Raw genomic sequence first — 20,554 nt, forward strand, 5'->3', positions numbered from 1 at the left:
ATCCATCATCTTTTATGCTAAGTGTATGACTGCTGGCAGTTCAGGACAACCATTAGTAATGTTTAGAAGCATACGGTGTATGACAGGCAGTACCAAGAAATGTTCTTAACAGATTCAGATCACATCATGATATCACATTCAGATAATATTATGAGGTAAATTGGACATGTAGATGCAGAAAAGAGCCGTTTTGGTCAGGCTTAATCGGACCATGTGAACTGCCTCAATGTAATTTTCAATTTTCAATGGTTTGAAGCAAGAGGGGATCTGTCGGTGAATTCAACCCTACAGATGTTTAGACAGAGTATCTCAAATGTAAGGAAACATCCATATAAAATGAAATGAATGTTAAGGTTTTCCTTTTCTCCCATTCCTGAAGAACCTTCACCAAAACATCTGGCTAAATGCTAGCACGATCAGCAATTCTGCCTCTAATATGAACACCACTCTGTATCTTTGCAAATTATATATTCACTTATATGGGTTTTCCCTGGACTTGTATTCATCTGTAATTCCATGAGGAAACTGAACAAGTTTTGTTATTGCTTGAACTTGAGATTTTAGTTTAGGCCAGTTGTTTGATTAGCCACTGCAAGCCTTATAATGTCATTAAATTATTGAGAGCCATGACAGTATCTTTGAAGCTGTCACTTGTTATTTGTGTTCCATAATGAGTGCCTATCAACCACAAAAATAAATTTAATCACACATGCAATTTTTTGTATGTCATCCAATACTATGTAAAACGAAGTATTGAAGTACAGTATTAAGATGTTTACAGTGGCTTGGATTCTTGTCCACCTGTAATTTACACATTTACCATGTATCCCTTTTTGGCTTTATGAATTTGCTACCTCTGCCAAGTGTTCACCTGCACACCTATAAAGTAATAGTTTATACTATGTTAATGAAAGGGGTTGAGACTGGTCTGAACATTCTCACCTGGTGTGGAGACTAAATCTTTGTTCCTACCTTTCACTCACAGTCTGTTCAGCTGAGCTCATCTTGGAGAACCACTACAGTCATCCATGTAAACAGACTCAGACAATGGGGATGGTCTTGGAAATTATATAAATGGAACTTTAACTTTTAAACTTTTTAAAGGTTTGAGCAAATACATTTGACATTGCTGTCCTGTCGGTGTATCCAGAGAATTGCTTAAGTGTAGTCTCTATCAATGGATGCTACATAACTGCTTTGATATTTATAATGGCAGCACCCAACTGCAGAGGTTACATTTCTATGTAATTTAGTACTGCTTGTTTTCCCTGTCTACATATGTTTTCTGAAAAGATGCATTACAATGTCAATGATCTGTTGAAAGTGGAATGGAGAATTGGTATATACTGAGAACAATAATTAATGAGAAGTTTACTTCCTAAGTTTTGTCTCTCATACCTATGTGTAAGCTGAATCTTAAGTCTGTGCACCCCCACCCCTCCTTTAAAAAAGGTTATTTTTAAGTAATTCACACACAAAAGACAAAAATTTTTTAGTAGACACTCCCGGCCATCAGATGGGAAATAACACATTCTTTTTCCCGTTAGCCTGACGAATGATGACATCTGTGAAAAAAGACATTATGCTACTTTGGGTAGTTCAGTGAATAGAGAATACGCCAGGACACCCTCCCTGTTCAGTCGCTGGTGCACATATCTCGGTGCTCCCGGGTAGGCTAAATGCTAGCGCTGGGCGGTACGAAGTAGGGCTGAAACGTGCCTTTTCTGGCTACTTATGTATCTGTTCTTTTCCCACTAGGATGAAGGTGGGCAAGAATACACCGCAAATGGATTTATATCATTCATCTTTGGAGATACGAGATTTGGTCTTCAACGAAGAAACGGCTCCGTGAGAAGATTCAGACCACATACCAAATTTTTCACGTAGACGAGATTGAAGAATACTGGTTTGACAACCCACGAGAGTACGCACGCTACGTAGGAATTGGTCGTAAAATACGTCCAGGATTCTGTTTTTTGCGTGGAAGAAGTGAATACGGGTCTGGCGGCTTTGGATGATCGCATAGCAGGACCTTTTTGATTGCGACCAGGCTAATGTCAGTCGCTGTGAAGGGAATACTGAACGAGGCTGGAGGAATCCGGTGACTTCTGATGGACGGGGTGTTGTGCGGCTCAAAAATGTGTCCTAATAAACGGATGACAACATTACAGCCAATCGACAGAAAACTTTCAAGTTTGCTTTTCACAGGGGGGTTACAGTAAAATCCGTAGGTAACGGGCTACTGCGCACTGGGGAGGGCCGGTGTTCACCGATGTGCTGTGGTTGTTAAAATGACTCGCATCTCACTGACGCTGTCAGAAAAGCCAAACTGCGGTGCCTAAAAGCCATTCTGACTGCGTGGACTTGTTATTCGAGGCTCGACCTGTGGGGAGCCGGCTGTCTCTTCATAACCAAGGTCGGATGCGAGTAAACAACTGACAGATATTATCCGGGGCGTTTGTGTCTCGTTCACGAGACGTATGGGTCCTGCGTACTCAAGCCCCCGACTCCCACACAGGAAGAGCTGAATCTGCTGTTAGGGTGCAGTGCGGCGGCTGCTCGCTCCACATCTGCCGGGCTCTTGCGCTTGTATATTCGGATGTCTGCACGTTTTGACGGGCGAGCCGTACGAATTCATGCGGTTGGCATCCGAAACGAGGGCCTGCGACTCTGAGAAATATCTTGGACCCGTCGAACCGTTTGATTTGCAGAGGTTCACAGCTGGCCGTCTCCTTAAGAACATTGCGTAAGGCTGCGGCGTACGATACGTCCTTTTGAAGGCACGGCTCGGGTGACATTGCAGTCTCTTCTCCGTATCCCCCACCCCCGAGGTTGGAGATTACAGCGTAAGCTACTCTGGGTGTTACGTTACGTCAACGGAGGGAAGGTGGAGCGTCGTGCGTCGTACGTGCTGACGCAGTGGGATCTTTACGTCCGCTCGGCGTCCCCCCCCGCCCTTCCCGCCGTGACGGTGATGGGTCGGAAGCGGTGTGTCGGTGCAGATTGTTCGAAGATGGCGGCCGGGTGCTGCGGGGTGAAGAAGCAGAAGTTGTCGGGATCCCCAGGGTCGGGGGGTCCCGGCGGGGCGGGGAGCGGGGTAGCCGGAACCGGACATTGTGGCTCGGACTTGGGAATAGGGTCCTCGTCGACGGTGGTGGCCGGGAACGTGAACCGAGTGAACGGCCTGGGGGGTCCTGGGGGCAGCAGCGGCGGCAACACCAGCGCTCTGTCCCCAACTCCGGGAGGCTACAACTCCACCGGTCTCTCCCCGAACCTCAGCCCAGGACCTGGCTCGGGAAGCGGGGCCAGGAAGATGGTGGTTTCGGCGGAGATGTGTTGCTTCTGTTTCGACGTGCTTTATTGCCATCTATATGGATACCAGCCTCCCCGAACACCCAGGTTTACAAACGACCCCTAGTAAGTAGCACGGCGGCTAGCTAGCTAGCAGGCTAACGGGCTAGCTAGCGGTGTCCCTCTTTGTCAGCCGGAGGTTCCCTCAGTCGGATAACTAGGACAACTCCTCTTACATTATCCACAGAAACCTGCCCGTCCTAAACATTGAATTATGTACGTGTCTCGACCATCAAAATATCTAACGTATCTCCTTCGCATAAACTTTATACCTTTGTGTTCGATTATAGCCACCCCGGCTAGCGAAAATAATCTCCCTTAGCTCACTAGCTGGCTAACATCGCCAAAAAAATGGACAAACTCCCTGTGGGAAACATTAAAAGTTAGTTTAATTTGACAAAACCACCGTCCTCTCTCAGAGCCCGACGCGGTACTAGCTGGGTTGTTGGTACAATGAATCATTAGCCCGTTTAGCTGGTTGGCAACCTTAAAACATTATTAGCGAGATGGCAAGCCAGTCGAGTCGGTTAAATTTTAAATGTAAACGCCACAGCGCCGTTTGCTTTTCTAACTGTTAGAATTGACTTTTAAAAGTTGTCGTTGTCAGTTAGCCATAGGTGGAGGTGTGAGGGAGTTGGACCTATTGGCCACCACAGCTGTACGTCCCGGTGTCTTTGTTGTGTTCACTAACACTAGCTGTTTCGGTGCTGTTGGACCGCCACGCTCCGTGTTTTCAACGTTTAGTCATTAGTTGTTCTCTCTCTCCCGGGGTAAGACCCGGTATGTGGCCGATGGGGTAACACGGCTCCACACATCAGTCTCCCGGTGAGCTCCCCGGTCCCCATTCATTCACAGCGCCAGTAGCGTGGCTGAGCTAAGAGGCTAACGTAGCTGTGACCAACAACGCCGCCGTCGTTTACTCTTAACGGGGACACTCACCGTTTAAAGGGCTGTCCGGTAACCGAGACGTTGTCACGGAGCCCGTTCGGTCATGTACGTTAATCGGTATAATTAAGAGAACTTGTACGGTGCTCTTCGACCCGGTGCAGGTCCTGACTGCTGTTCTTCGGAATACAGCTGGACGTTACCTGCCCTTATAAATGTGTTTTTGTCAACCCTCACTATTGTACTGTTTTCTAAAATGAATGTTTATAGTGTATGTACACATTTATAGTGTAGGAAAGAGTTTACTTTGTTGATTATTTATGTGCTTTTAAAGCAAAAAAGGACAAATTATGCCAAGACCCCTTAAAAAAATAAGAAATGAGTTGACCTTCAGTTTGAGTAATTGAAAATCCTGTTTGGTGTTTCTTAGGAAATCTTTGTTTTCAAATTTTTTTTAACTCAAAGTGACATTTGGCTGAAGACGCAACACTTCAAACTGTTTCAGAATAGAAATCTCTTCAGTTTGTTCTTTCTTGCAAGTTGTGTACATTCTCGTTCAGTTCAATGGACGTTTGTCACACTGGTGTATCTTGTTTGTGTGCTGTTAGAATTGAACCTAGACAGTCCAACATAAAATGGTCCAACATTAGGATATGACAATAATTAGGAGGGGTAATGAAGATAATTTTGGTTTTTGTCACAGTTGGAGTGTAGGACGATGCGTCTCGAGATGTCTCCAGGACTCCAGTGACCTTAGTTGGAGAACTGTTATTTCAAGCTCATCTCGATGAAAACACCATCACTATATTTTCCATCTGTGTCAGCAATTTAGAGAGTGACATGTTTTAGTCCTGTACTCTCGTACGAAAAATGATAAGCAAGTTAGATTTTTTTTTTGTACACATTTCTATTATTACTGTTTTATGCCTTTAAACAATTTTTGTCAGCTGTGTTGACATAATTTAAGAACTTGTCCAGGGTGCTAATGTCTCTTTGATGATCAGTGTAAATGATGAGAGATGCTATAGACTAGATTGTAGGTGAAGTGTTCTTGCTCTCTTTTATACACGTGCGCACACACAGGGTCACACACAAACTCATTTTTAGTGCCATAGGAGAGAGGAAGTATGAAGCCATTGGCTGAAAGCAAGTCATGTGAGTCTCATGTCTCGGTTTACACGCACAGGGATTTCTTGAATTAGCTCTCTATTTATAGTTGACTAAATAGAAGATGGGAGCTGCAGGTCTACAAAAGGTAGTTTTCTCTCAATTCCCATATTTCACTCTTTATTAGGTTTGTTGCACTAACTGAGTTTTAGCAGTGGGGCATGGCGTCTGCAGAAGCCTGCTCTTTACCAGATGCTGTGGGGTTTGTCTGGACTAATGGGACATGTGTCAGGGCTGTGCTCTCTGCCTCCTCATACAGGCTCGTTTTCTCGGGCTTTGTGAGACAGAGTGCCTAAAACGAGGCGTTTGTTCACGGGAAGTTCTGTTGTTTCCCCAGGCACCAGCCTCTAACTGGGCACGAAAGGAAGAAAATGTGAAACTTCCCCAGTTTGTGTTAATTAAAAGGCTCGAGTGAGAGAAAGTCAGCAGAAAAGCATTTTTTGGAAGAGACGTCCTCCTCATGGGTGTGGGCATACTGTTCTTTTTGGCTGAAATTCATGCACACCACAGGTACTCATTGACAAGGTTTGCTCACAGACTACAGCTGAAGTGAAGACCATTAGATTTGGGAGCCTTTGACGTCAAAGTGCTGCCAGACCTGTCAAATGCCCACATGACACAGATCAGAAGATTAAAATACGGTACAAAATTAACAGATAAGACGCCTTAATTCTGAATGTTGACGATGGGCATCTTGATATTAGCATTACGAATGTTCAGCCATTCACTGTAAGAGAATCCTCAGCTTGCTTCCAAGGTTATGGCATCAATCATTCATATATATATGAATTACACACACACACACACATATATATATATATATATATTACACACACAAATAAATAAAAACATTCACCGACCAGCCACTTCATTAGGTACATCTTGCCAGTACCAGGTTGGACCCCCTTTTGCCTTCAGAACTGCCTAAATCCTTCGTGGCATATATTCAACAAGGTACTGGAAACATTCCTCATAGAGTCTGGTCCATATTGACATTATTGCATCACGCAGTTGCTACAGATTTGTCAGCTGCATATCCATGATGTGAATCTCCCATTCCACCACATTTCAAAGGTGCTCTATTGGATTGAGATCTGGTGATTGTGGAGGCCATTAGAGTACAGTGAACTCATTATTGTGTTAAAGAAACCAGTTTGAAGTGATTCATGCTTTATGACATGGCACGTTCTCTTGCTGGAAGTAGCTATCAGAAGATGGGTACACTGTGGTCATGAAGGGACGTACATGGTCAGCAACAATACTCAGGTAGGCTGTGGCATTCACACAATGCTCAATTGGTACTAATGGGCTCAAAGTGTGTCAGGAAAATATCCCCCACACTATTGCACCACCACCACCAGCCTGAACCATTGATACAAGGCAGGAAGGATCCATGCTTTTATGTTGAAGACACCAAATTCTGGCCCTACCATCTGAATGTCGCAGCAGAAATAGAGACCCATCAGACCAGGCAACATTTTTGTAATCTTCTATTGTCCAATTTTGGTGAGCCTGTGCGAGTCATAGCCTCAGTTTCCTGTACTTGGCTGACAGAAGTGGTACCTGGTGTGGTCTTCTGCTGCTGTAGCCCATTCGCCTCAAGGTTCAACGTGTTGTGTGTTCAGAGATGCTCTTCTGCATGCCCCGGTTGTAAAGACTGGTTATTTGAGTTACTGTTGTCATTCTATCATCTTGAACCAGTCTGGCCATTCTCCTCTGGCATCAACAAGGCATTTGCCCCCACAGAACTGCCGCTCACTGGATATTTTCTCTTTTCCGGACCATTCCCTGTAAACCCTAGAGAGGGTTGTGCGTGAAAATCCCAGTAGATCAGCAGTTTTTGAAATACTCAGACCAGCATGTCTGGCACCAACAACCATGCCATGCTTAAAGTCACTTAAATCACCTTTCTTCCCCATTCTGATGCTCTGTTTGAACTGTAGCAGATCGTCTTGGCCATGTCTACATGCCAAAATGCATCGAGTTGCTGCCATGTGATTGGCTGATTCAACATTTGCTTTAATGTGCAGCTGTGTGTGTGGTGTATGTATATATATAATGCAAAATCTAATTTTTCTAAGCTTGGTTAGTTCTAGATTTATTTCAGTCCAGAATCTACACAAGCATGTGATGCCATTAGCGTTTTACAGCGTAGCACTTAGCCAGATTAGTTTATTGTGGCTATTAATTAAATGATTCACTTTACTTACAAGGTGGCATGAAAACTAAGCATAGTTAAGAAAAAAAAGCAAATGTGAAACTCTTGAGGGAGCTCTTAACTGGTGGGTTTAGGGTGGGTCTCAGCCCTTGAAAACATTGCAAGCGCAGGATAGCATTTTGTTATTTGGTGTTTGGAAGTTGATACTGTGTGAATGCATGCCTTAGGACAGGAAACTTGATTAGCAGAGATGTCGAGTTTGAGACCTCATACTCCATTTGTGGTTACAGCTAAGCATATGGATGTGGATTTTAAGATCTTTATACTGTTGCATCTAAACCCTTTATACTAGAGCGTCCTCAGAGTATGTACTGGTGGAAAGATGGTAGTGTCAGTCTATATGGGATGGTGGATGTCGCACCGTTTTGACTTTTCTGTTGTAATTCAGAAGTTGTGAATAAGGATTATACCACCATGGGTTTCTGTGTGTTATCAGCACAGTCCCACACCGCCTCTGGTTGTCTTCATCTCTTGAACACAGCCTGCTTGTGAAACCTCCCCAGAGCGTATGTTTGTGGTGTCCAAAATGGCTGTAATGTCAATGCCAGTTTTGGATCGGTTTGATGTGTCCACTGTTCCTATACTTAAGGGTCAGGGGGAATGACTGAAGTTGGAAAGGGGGCCTGGAAATTCAAATACGGCCTTGAAAGAACGTTTGGATTCAAAACTCAGAATGAAGGCAGCATATGGGTAGGTTTGTACTCGTGCTGTTGTAACGTGATGGTTTTTTGTTTAGTTGATGGTGCTGACAACGTGGACGTCATTGATTCTTATACACCCAAGAATTTCAATGGAGCCGTCATTGGAAGTCTGAGTTTTACTAGTTAAATGTGAACTTTTACATGACCCTTACATAGATAAGATGATTGTTTATGTACAGTTGTTTATCATTTGGAAAAAATGGGGTGGGGGCGAGATGAACCATGACCAGCTGTAACAGCAGCATGAAATTAAGTGTAATGCTTTGGATTTAATGTTTTGTAACGATGGTTGAAATAGTTTGCAAAATCAGACTGGCAGCACTAAAATGCTTTGCATTCATTTGTATGATCACTATAACTAGAAGACCTTTTAGGATGCATTGAGAGGCAATATCTGCAATCTAGCTGAACGAATAAAGAAAAAGGCGTGTAGGCAAACCTGGGGTGTCATTTGTGTTCACAGTGCCGATGAAAGGTGGATGACCGCTTTGCAATGGAGAGACGTCAGCCGTCTTTTTCCTCTCATTTCTTCCCATGAGTCATGTAGAAATGTCTTTTTGTTCGTATGTTTTCTGTCTGAGGACCCGCCCTCTCCCTAGGCTTCCTCGACTTATCTCATATTGTCCTCGTCTGTCGAGCCCTGCTCCAGAGCCTTTCTTTCTTGATAAGGGTTGACGAGCATTCTGCCGTGAGAAACGTGTTGAAAAGCCACATTTTCAAACAGCCCAATTCAAGGCAGTGTTTTCAGCATAATGCAGAAGGCGTCCCTTTTTATTTATCAGTTTGAAGATCGGAAAGAAGCAACGTTCTGCTCTGCATCTTTGAACAGATGTGTGTACCTGCTGACCAGGTAACAGATTGTTCTGAAGCTCTTTTTCTGAGTGCACAATTACTGATGTATATCAGCCAATTAAAATGCTGTGCTTGGCTTACCATACATTAAAGAGTGTGATTCATGCGCCAAGACAGAGATTTCCTGCTGGCCTTTACTAGCTTTAATTTGATCAGTAGAGCTTGTGGAAGTGTATTCCCAGCCCTGCGTTTGCAGGTAAAAGCCAGAATGGCTGTGGTTACTTCATCGCAGGTACGACACTTTTCTTGGGATGTAACACCTCTGTGAGTCATCTCGCATCGCCTCCAAACGCACTCCCACTCCATAAACTCGAGTGTTTCACTCTTATGGATCAGTAGGTCCAGGGACCCTGAGCGTTCCTGTTGAAGGAGGCCATTTGTTTGCGTCTCCCAGTCGACTGCTTCCTGATCAGCATGTGGTGTATACTTTGTGGATGTATATTAGTAAATTGATACAGGATAATACTGGTGTTACCTGCCAGTCCACTGGAGCTGTATAGGTTTCTAAGTAGGTGGCTGTAAGATTTTGTAAGTCACATTGCCATTGGATGCCGCTGCTGTCTTATCAGTTGATGCTTTTCAACCTTCCAGTCAAAGGCATTTAGACAAGCTGTTATTCGTGTTACACAGTTGATGCTCATAACAGAACAATTACAATGACTGAGGTAAGACCAGTTTTGTGTTACATGGATGCTGACAGTTTAATAATTGGCTAAGTAGAATGTTAGCAATGTGTAATTTCTTACTCTGGTAAAGCAGTGAGATAAAGTGCAGCAGGAACACCAGGTTCCAAACTGATTGGTCAGGTCCAGACCCTCGTGCCCAAGCTCCTGCTACCAGCCGCCACGAGTTCTCAAGACTGAAGAAAGTGTAGGTAAATACTTTATGTTCACACAAGATCAGAGTGGCAACAGCTCACAGCTCGTGGGCTGTGATTGGTTTGTTGGCCTCAGGTTGAGGCTTCTGGGTTGAACATTCACAGTCCATATCTTCCCAGACTTCTGCGGTTACTGTGGATAGTTTGCATTTTAGGAATAGTTATGGACCCATTTAGTCTAAATTGAGCAGGTTCCTCCTCGGTTTCCCACTGAAATGTCTTCATATTTTAATTGAGGGCATGAAAAATCCACTCATCTGCGAGTATGTATGCAGATATGCAACATGGTGTAATTAATACATCATATCTCTACTACATATTTATCAGATGCAGATATCAAGCTGGAATGATGCCAAGTGATACTACGTATAGATGATGTGGACGACAGCTTGAGAGTAGGCATAGCTAGTGTTTCTGGTCATTTCCTTCATTGCTGAAGAATCTGGAGGTGACTGGATGATTTTACTCGGTGGTTATTGAGGCTGAAAGTAAGCACCACTCTCCCCCGGTGTGGTTTACACCCGAAGCAGGAGAAACGTGAGAAAGCTGTTGGGCTTGTTTGATCCATATCTGGGCCCAAATTCTGTCAGCACAGTCTTTGCACCTGCACCTCCTGCACTACACACGTGTTGGCGAATGTGTCTCAGAAGTGCTCTGTGATTGGAATTATTCTAAAGGTTTTTCATTTTGCTTCTGGACACTAGTAAACAAAGAGACTGTGTGTTCTTATCATAGAAGTGCAGTGATCTCTGTAGTTTAGTTTCGAGTTTCGGTTGTATTTTTGGAGCGAGAAACCTGGGTGTGTGCTGGAACATCGCTGTTGGTGGAGCAGCATAATAAAGTTCAATCGATGCCCTGAAAAACAGACCTTTTCAGTTTATACACACACACACACACACACACAAACACACACACACACACACACACGTGTATGTGTATATATTTGCAGTGTATCTGTATTATTTGCAGTGATACAGGGTATACACACACACACACACACACGTGTGTATGTGTATATATTTGCAGTGTATCTGTATTATTTGCAGTGATACAGGGTATATATACACACACACACACACACACACACACACACACACACATATATATATATATATATATATATATGTATGTATGTATATATATATATATATATATATATATATATATATATATATATATGTAAAGTATATGTATATGTACTTTACATATATGTAAACTATATATGTAAAGTAAACTGAAAAGGTTTGTTTTTCATGGCATCAATTGAACTTTATATATGTGTGTGTGTATACCCTGTATCACTGCAAATGTAGTTTTGGCTCTTTTGCCTTGTAGTTTTGTGTGGATCACAATGGATGAGGATTATTATATATGGCCATTGGGGTAGTGATAAATGGCTTTTTTGTTATTTCCAAAGGGGGTGATTATTTTAAGTCTGATTTGAAACTATCTGAGCCATCAGCGTGGGCACACTGGAGGGCCCAGTCCAGGATGCAGGATGTTCTGAAACACGCTGATCCGTCTCTGGCGTGATCCTGCACAAGCACACACACACCCGCGGGGTGCTCGCGCCGACGGAGACCGGGCACCAGTGGGAAAGATGGAAGGGGTTGCAGAAGGCGGAGCCCATCAAGGCTTCGGCTGACTCTTTCGCTGTGATTGGCCGACGCTCCCCTCCCCCTGGCTGCGGCACACCCTGCCTCCGTGCTCGGCTGAAGCGTGTGCTCACTCCATAGCAGGCCTCTGAGAGCAGTTACCGTCACACCACAACAGAGCAGCGTGGTAAAGCTGAATTACGGCTGCTTAGGTTGGATCTCCCCTCCCCCCTTTTCCCCTCTTTTCTAAACAGGAAGACTTTGCTCCCTGCCTCAGACGCTGAAACTGCAAACGCCTCTCCTTTGCTTTCAGCGTCTTGTCATCTTTTCCATCAGATGAACGCGCAAATGTTTGCGTAGAGCTGCAGCACGAGTGCGTTCCGCGATGCGTCGGAGAGAAAAAAAAAAACACGAAATAATCGGTCGCGCCCTGTGGAGTGTCGGCTCAGCTGAAATAACAGACCCGTTGACCTCTCCCGCAAGCCCCGCCTCCCTTTTCTCAAACGTCGACTCCTGGTGGAATTGGCGTAGCCTCGTGACAAACTGTGCTCTGCAGCTGAAATTTCAGGAGCTTCGTGGAAGGGTCAACGGGTTGTTTGCAGTAAAGACCTCAGAGCCGCTTGCCGTCTGCGTGAAAGTTTACCATCCTATGCCCTTGTTGCCCAGTAAATTTATGGCCTTGCTGCTTCCAATGGTCCCAGAAGCTGGTGTTTCTCTTGGTTGCCAAGGGCTTGCTGCATGAGATTAGGAGCCAGTAATCTTAAAGAAACCATCCTTGGCCCCTTTGCTCTAGTTAAAATGGGTGGTGTGTGCGTTGGATGTGTGTGGGTGGAGCACAGCGCCAGGGGGCCGTAAAACCTGAAGGCAGCCCTACGCCCGGGTTGACGCTCTGAAACAGCTGCCACTTGGCAGAACCCCTTTCCCACCGTTGGGCCGGAAGCTTCCGGATAGGCCTGGGCAAGGTGGCTGATGACATTTGTGGACGGGCATAGGAAGACTCCGCAGTACACCCCCGGGCGGGCGCAACTCGAGCCCGGCATGACGCGTCTGATGAAAAACGACAGAGGCTATAAAATGTAATGTGTGTTCTCTCTCAGGTCTCATCCACACGCCACTAAATATTTATGAACCTCATGACAAGGGCAAGACGGAGGCGCAGCAGCTAATAATAGATGTTTTGCTTTCTTTGAATTCCTTAACGTGTTTGCTATCAGAAACAAAGGAGCAACGATGTTAAATCTTTTCTTGCAATTTCATGAGACAGATTGATTTCTGCCGTATTACACGGACGGTTTTCTGGCCTGGTAACTAATTCATCTTTGTTGGCTGCAGTCAAAGACCTCTCATTAGAAATCAGTGGATATTGGGTCTTCATCACCATCATAGTTGTCATAGATATCACTTTAGTGTGATTGCATAATTTCCCAAGTGTGTGCGTGCGTGTGTGAGAAGTAGACTAATAAATGATGCCAGTGTTCTGTGCTGAGTGTGTGAAGGGTCTCTTGCCAAACAATGGGGTTATAAACCCCAGCATTTCTCAGAGGAATCCGTGCCGCTTGAATGTTTCTCAACATGTCATCACTTTTGCTTGAAGCTTTGTGTTTGTTTACGGAGCCTTTGTAGGTGAGTTCAACCCCCATCTTCCCCAATATGTCTCAACTCCAAGTTACGATAAAGGCCAAAATATCCCGAATCTGCGAAACAGCTTTGCCCATGCGACCGTTTCCCCTCCTGAAACCGCCTCTCGTCACGCGTCTTCCCTTTTGCACTCGTCTCGTATGTCGCTTGGGTTTTAGATAATTGATCGGACCGACTAGCTTCTGACCGATGTGGACGGGGTTCTCTGCCTGTGGGCGTTAAACATGTGACACTTGGTCTCTGTGTCTGCCTTCAGCTCCAGTTGCTGCACAGTGCCACGTCTCCTCCCGCCCTGCCGGCCACCCCACTCAGCTCCGCAGTCGGAGGAAGAGCCCTCCAGCTGAGCCAGTTTAGAATTTTGTGCTTTGGGATTTGCTTTGTGTGTGTGTGTGTGTGTGTGTGTGTGTGTACACGTGTGTACCTGGTTTTTGAGTGTCTGTGTGTGACAGAGTACATGCTGTACTCCACAGAGCAGCTCCCTCCACTACATAGACTGAGTTGCGCTCCATTCATTCAAGCTCAGAACATGTGTAGTGTGTGTCTGCACTGTGGAACTAGATGCTGTAGTGTGGCGAGGTCCTGGGGGGGGGGGTTGGAGGGGGTGTCTGTTTCTCTTGTGTATTACACTGCACATTTTCCGACCTCTGCCATCTCTACCCACAGTATGCTATGATTACACCCTGGAAGGAATGAATGAATATTAATCACTATAATAATCAACTGTAAATTAGTGTTTTAAGAGCCTGAATAATGTATCTGCTTTCATTAATACAGGAATAGTGTTGATCGTAATATAAACGGGATCAGGTTGATGCTTCAGGAGGACCGATACTGATACAATCAATCGGATGTGGACATGGCAGCTGTTCCGTACCCTAATACTTGTTCTTCCCTCCCTCTCTCTTTCCAACAGCCCACTGTTTGTCACTTGGAAAATAGGCCGGGACAAGCGGTTGAGGGGTTGTATAGGTACATTTTCTGCCATGAACCTGCACTCAGGACTCAGGGAGTACACCCTTACCAGGTGAGCATCGCCCCTGCACCCTGCACCACGCCGCGCCGCGCCGCTCGCTGGTGTTGTTATGTTTGTTTGATGTTTGAGATGTATTTTTTTTCTCCTCTCTTTGAAAAGAAAACCGTGGCTATTGATGTAACTGCTATATGTTAAAATGACAGTTGTGATTTAGTTGGATGAGTACCTTTCTGATTTAATTGAGATGCCTTGTTACACCAGTTTAAGCAGGCTAGCAATTTTCTTCCCAATTTCTCCAAATTTATTCACAGCCATGTTTAGCGTAGTCTGTGCTACTGTGCTAGAACAGTGTGTGTGTGTGTGAGAGAGACGGAGAGAGACTGAGAGACGGACAGAGTGAGAGACGGACGGAGACGGAGAGAGAATGTAATGACAACTCTTGCCTCCATTGATTGTTATCATGGCTGACATTGCAGACTGGTAGCCATGCAGTATATTGGAAAGCGTCCACACACTCTCTCCAGCCTTTGGCCGTCTAGATTCCTCACATCCCCCAAAGTGTCTGCCTGCTTCTTCAGAGGCAGGTGCAGGCACTCAAATCAATAGGCCTACTTAGGCTGCAAGGTTTTAATGCATTTGCCAATGTCTAACATGCATTGGTTTGTTAATGTTAAGACAAAATTATGCTATTATGCTCTTAATTTTTTTTAAGGGGGTGGGGAAAGGCAGGTTGAGTCATGGGATAGGACAGTGTGCTGCAATCGCATACTTAAAAATGGCCATTCAGGTACTTTTCACTTACTGTTTAATCCATACTATGTATTGGCACATACTACCCTTTATTGCGTACTGGTTTGGCGTACTGTATAGGAGGGAAGTACGCCATTTCAGACGGCGCTCTGTGCTTGGATTCTGCTAAACGCCACTAGCACTCGCTGCCAAGCTCCTGCTTTCCATCCATTCCATTAACTCGGAAGCAATCTGTATTCTTCATAATGGCGTCGTTAACCTTCGAGCCACTCAGTTCAGCTTATGAATTGAACTTAATATTCAGGCGGTATGTCGGCTCTGTTGTTTCGTGCTTGTGAAGAGACTGCAGCACTCTGCCAGGGAAAGCGGTCTTCAGAGGACTGGGAATCGTTTGAGTGTCGTTTCTTACATAGGGGCCCTATTGTGTTTGTTTCATTTATTTATTTATTTTTATCCCTTTAATACTATATTAAAGGGTTCTGTCTTGAAATTTGTTTGTTCGGAACAACGCTGGTATTTATCTGGGAGCCAGGCTTTTGTGGTCTGGTTTTTGCTTTTTCTTGTTGATGTGTGTATATAATTCACTGGCCACTGTGTAAGTGTGTTTAATAGGTTGTGCAGATACAGACTGTACAGGATGTACAAATTAGACTCACTTTACTTCAGTGAACTTTCTCCTATGGTATTTTTACAGCATGCTCTACATTATTGTTGAGAGATTGTCTTTTTTTTTTTTTTTGTTTTGCATATTTATATATTTTTTTCTAAAACTAGGCTGACAAGAGTTTTGACGCTTCTGTTATTTCATTAAGTCATCAAAGCCCTCTGCAGTCTTCTGCAAAGCTGAACGGCTGGATTGAATTGGCACCATCATGCAAAGTTTAGCCACATGGCTGAGCAAGATGGTTGAGCTACCCACAAAAACTAGGACAAAAGCACACGAAGGACAAATAGCCAGGCACTGCAGCAGCCTGCAAACATTCTGTCGACCAGCCGTTTTAGCACGGGGACCGAGCTGCAGTTATACACTTACCGGTAGTTTTGGCTCACTGTAAACACGCGTGCACGTGTGCGGACGCGTGCTTGAATGAGACAAATGTAACATTAGCTGCGTAAACGTCGTTAGAGACTTCCCGAGGCGGTGTGCTTAATCAGGTTAAAGAGGGAAGCGGAACTTCCGCGGATAGCATTGATGCTGTGGGAGAAAAAAAAACCAGACTGCGCCAGAAACGATCCGAATTGTTATGCATGGAGAAACATTAAGCGTGAGGCAGCCCATAATCGAAGCTGTTTAAAACTGAACAATTTTAAGGGTCTTTTTAACGTGAATTTGTTTTTGGTGAGCGAGATCTTTTATGAAAAAAAGAAGTAAACGGGGTCACAGCCGGGAGTCAGGGACATGGAGTCTTGAGCATCCAGACAGCTGATGTGTCCATCCCCTCCTGTGCCCCGTCCACAGCTCTGCAGGGTTTCGGACCCCCTCTGCCCCGTTCATTGCTTGGCGGGTTCTGATCACAGGGCCACCGCCAGCTGAGCATTACTTGGGTGGTGAACCACTCTGCACCAGTGGTGACATTGACACGGTGGTGGGGTTGTAGTGGGGGTGTGAGTGCATCAGCCACTGCAGTGTTGCAGCGCTTTTTACACGTCGTTGCTTTGCTGAGAGCCGTCAGCCAGCCAGGAATCTCAAGTAGTCCTGTGATGAGAAACCAATGGTGAAGATTTGGAGAATGGCTAACGCAACCTGTGCCTAGGGTTAGATGGGCTGTAGTTTATTGTAAAGCTGTAAAGATGCACATCTTTTTAGATTTCAGTTTGTTTCTTCTTCGTTAGTGTTTTTTTTTCCACCCTAATATTTACCTGTTTTTAATTGCTAAATGTTTCTAATGAATCTAATGAAGTGGGTAAATGTTTATTAGAGCAGGCTAATGATAACCTGTATATCTTTTATATCTGTCTGTCTGTCTCTCTCTATTTACACCTACATACATTCTTACATACTGGGCAAATGTTAAGTTAGGTGTGGAAAAAATCTAAATCAAGTCAGTATTTGGTGTGATTATCCTTTGCCTTCAAGTCTGCATCAATTCGTCTTGGTGCTTTTGCATGCAGTTTTTGAAGGAACTTTACAGGCGGCTTGTTCCAAACATCTCTGAGAACTAACCACAGATCTTCTTAACCACAGATGTGGATGTTGTCTTGCTCAGATCATTCTGTCTCTATGTAACTCCAGACAGACTTTGTGTTGAGGTCGGGTCTCTGTGGGGGCCGTATCATCACTCCCGGGACTCCTTGTTCCTTATTATTATATTAAGATGGTTCTTAATGACACTTGCTGTGTGTTTGGGGTCGTTGTCCTGCACCAGAATAGATTCATATGTTATATGAATCATATGTTATCTGTCTGTATTTGTCAGCATTTAGGGTACCGTTATTCCTGACCAAATCCTCCACTCCACTTGATGAAACGCAGCCCTAAACTTGCAAGGAACCTCCACCATGTTTCACTTGGCTGAGCAAGTTCATCATGCTGTTCATTAGAGGTGTGCCAAAAAATCGATTCAGATATCAAAAATCGATTATCATTTACTACGATTCAGAATCAATTTTGGGACATTTAAAAGTCGTGGTGAAGTCTCGAGTTACGTAAATACAAAATTACGCGAGACTTTACGCAGCAGGTTCTGGGACACACTCATGTGCGGAAAAGGTTCAAAACAGATGGAGGAAAGATATTCAACCTGTCCCATCTTCATTTAATGCAAAAATATGGGTTCATTTTGGTTTTTACCGAATGCCGGGGAAGACCGAACTTGACACAATGTAGCTCGTGTGCAAGGCTTGTGTAACACGGTGAGCACGGGAGCGCTAATATAGAGAAGGGTGAGAAATAATATAGAGAAGGGTGGACCCAAGTGAAATAATATAGAGAAGGGTGGACGCAAGTGCCGGTTCGCAAGAGCAAGACGTTTGATACTTGTCAAATGTATTAGCGAGAGGAGCACAGCGGCCCAGAACGAACAAACAAAACGACGCGGAAGACTCAACGCGCAGAAGAATAGAAACCAAAACCGCGAGGGCACGGAGTAAATAGAAACAAAAATACAACGCGTGAAAAATAACACAACCGTAGAGAGAAACAAAATATCAACAGTAACTAAAAAACAGCGTGGATAAATGCAACGCGAAAACGAAACTAAGGACGCCAGTAGAAGTAACTGGCAAAAAACGCTGCAGCAAAATACAACCCTTCCCAAAAATAAAGACAAAACGGATAGGAAGAAATTCAGGATTGGGAAAACTTGAGATGAGTCAGGAAGCGATGCAGGAGATAGATACTCGAATAAGTAAAGAGAAAGCATAACAGAGAGAGGTGGCGAGACACCTTCAAACGAGAAGCAATCACAGAGAAAGCAGAGACTGGCTGAGAACGTACGGTTACGCTTAGTCTAGGGCTGACTCTGGTGCCCCTAGCAACGGCTGCATCCGAGCCAGCCCTGACAGCTTGTAAAATGAAGCTCAAGAATTTTGGTAACACAACAAAAACCATTTTATTTTACCAAAGCACTTTATTTTTGTTAATTAAATGTGAAAGACACTTAATTTTCTGTATTTGTCATTCTGTCTTGCAAAGCAGACTGTAGTAGATCATGCAGATTTTATAGACTGAAGCAGACATTTTTATAAATCAAATCGTTTTTTGAATCGAAAATCGATTTTGAATTGAATCGTCGCCCCCAAAATCGGAATCCATTCGAATAGTGAGATAGTAAACGATTCCCACCCCTACTGTTTATCCTGTGGCACTGGAGCACTTTCAGCAGGGCAGTGTACAAGGAACATGACTGAGTCATGCTTCCTTTGCCATCACAATCCCCAGATCTTAATCCCATAGAGCATCTCTGGGATGAGATAAAGCAGGCATTCTGAGCATCACAATCCCCAGATCTTAATCCCATAGAGCGTCTCTGGGATGAGATAGAGCAGGCGTTCTGAGCGTCACAATCCCCAGATCTTAATCCCATAGAGCGTCTCTGGGATGAGGTAGTGCAGGCGTTCTGAGCGTCTCAATCCCCAGATCTTAATCCCATAGAGCGTCTCTGGGATGAGGTAGTGCAGGCGTTCTGAGCGTTTCAATCCCCAGATCTTAATCCCATAGAGCATCTCTGGGATGAGATAGAGCAGGCGTTCTGACCATGTCAGTACTTCCATGTTATTTGCCACAACTGCAAGAAACTGTCCTGCAGGAACTTATCCTGTCCAGATGGGCCAAGGTTCCTGTCAGCAAACAATCTATGACATGATTAATTGCTGCAGATTTGAAGGCCAAAGGAGTTCTAACATGTTGCTACACGAGTTTCTTTAATAAAGTGGCCATTCAGTATGTATACGTGTGTGTATGATGGTTCTCTACCTGAAACCCATTTCTACAGTGTTCAGTATTTACCTATATATAATACATTTTCTAGATAAATACTTTCCCTACCAGCGTTTTCTAATTCCCCTCAATCAGTAGCCTGCATTATTGTGCATTTTGTGAATTTACCATCTGTGTGGTTGCAGGGTTGAAGCAACACATTGAGACAGTAATGTTACCCATGGCTGGTTATAGGTCTTCTGGAGTGTTGCCCGGTTTGATTATTTTGTGCTTAAGCCTTTTAGGATCACATTAATATGATGGCCATTTCTGTCCCCTATCACAATTGGAGCACAACTGCAGAATGTTCGTATTGTTATTTAACACGCACTTTGTTCGCCAGACGATCTACTTAAAATGGAAGTGCGTCATTTAAAATGAAGAAAATTTACATCGTATCTCTGACATTTTACCAAAGGCAATTAATTGTAAACCCACAATCTACCCATGTGTCTTGTTTTTAAACGAGCTTTAAATACATTTTAAGTGTTTCTGGTTTCTGTTTTCTAAATTCGGTGCTCCACAACAGGCATGTTTTAATAGAACTTGCTACAAACATCTTTTGTTTTGTGTGTGCATACAGGGAATTGGATATGACCAAATTCATATCTCTGTATAGATCATTTTATATCCACATAATGATCCATATCACGATATAACATTTTCTGTAAATGCATTTTATAAAATTACCATGTGGACAGACCTAGTTCTTTTTGTATTGAATTGTATGCTTGACAAATAAGTTTCTTATTCAGATTTGATTCTTTTCTTTTTTTTAAACTCAGGAACATATTAACGTATAAATGAAAAGAAATGCTACAATTCAGTTTTTTTTAGGTTGTTAAAAAGAATATTGGAGTATAATTAAAACAAGCAAATAAAATATGAAAAACAAAAGATACACTATGGCAACTTAGTAAATGATAACATCATCCAGTCGTGTAGCCCTGGCCGGCGGTTGTCGGGGCGATTCCATACACAGGCCACGGAATGCGCAGCGTTCCTCGCACTCTTCCGTCGCTACGACGACTCCTCTTGGCTCATATAGACTGATGGGGCCATTTTAATTTCTCAAAATGGCATGCCACTCTTTACAGTCTCTGACAGTTTAACTAGGACAAGAAAGTCCC

The 20,554-nt window shown here is 43.9% G+C and overlaps 1 protein-coding gene across 3 annotated transcripts in view; it reads left to right on the plus strand.

The window, feature by feature from the left end:
* ammecr1 (AMMECR nuclear protein 1) overlaps nucleotides 1-20,554 on the plus strand; it is a 40,890-nt gene that overhangs the window by 1,976 nt on the left and 18,360 nt on the right. Inside the window, exons 2-3 of one of the 3 annotated variants that reach the window (XM_076994764.1) lie at nucleotides 1,759-3,417; nucleotides 14,198-14,308. In XM_076994764.1, coding sequence (XP_076850879.1) covers nucleotides 2,975-3,417; nucleotides 14,198-14,308 — 554 coding nt within the window. In that variant the 5' untranslated portion in view covers nucleotides 1,759-2,974. Of the gene's footprint in view, nucleotides 1-1,623; nucleotides 3,418-14,197; nucleotides 14,309-20,554 lie in introns of those variants that run through there. The other 2 variants (XR_013126844.1, XM_076994763.1) reach the window with 2 other exon arrangements.

This window comes from Brachyhypopomus gauderio, unplaced genomic scaffold (assembly GCF_052324685.1).
Source record: "Brachyhypopomus gauderio isolate BG-103 unplaced genomic scaffold, BGAUD_0.2 sc160, whole genome shotgun sequence".
Taxonomy (NCBI): Eukaryota; Metazoa; Chordata; class Actinopteri; order Gymnotiformes; family Hypopomidae; genus Brachyhypopomus; species Brachyhypopomus gauderio.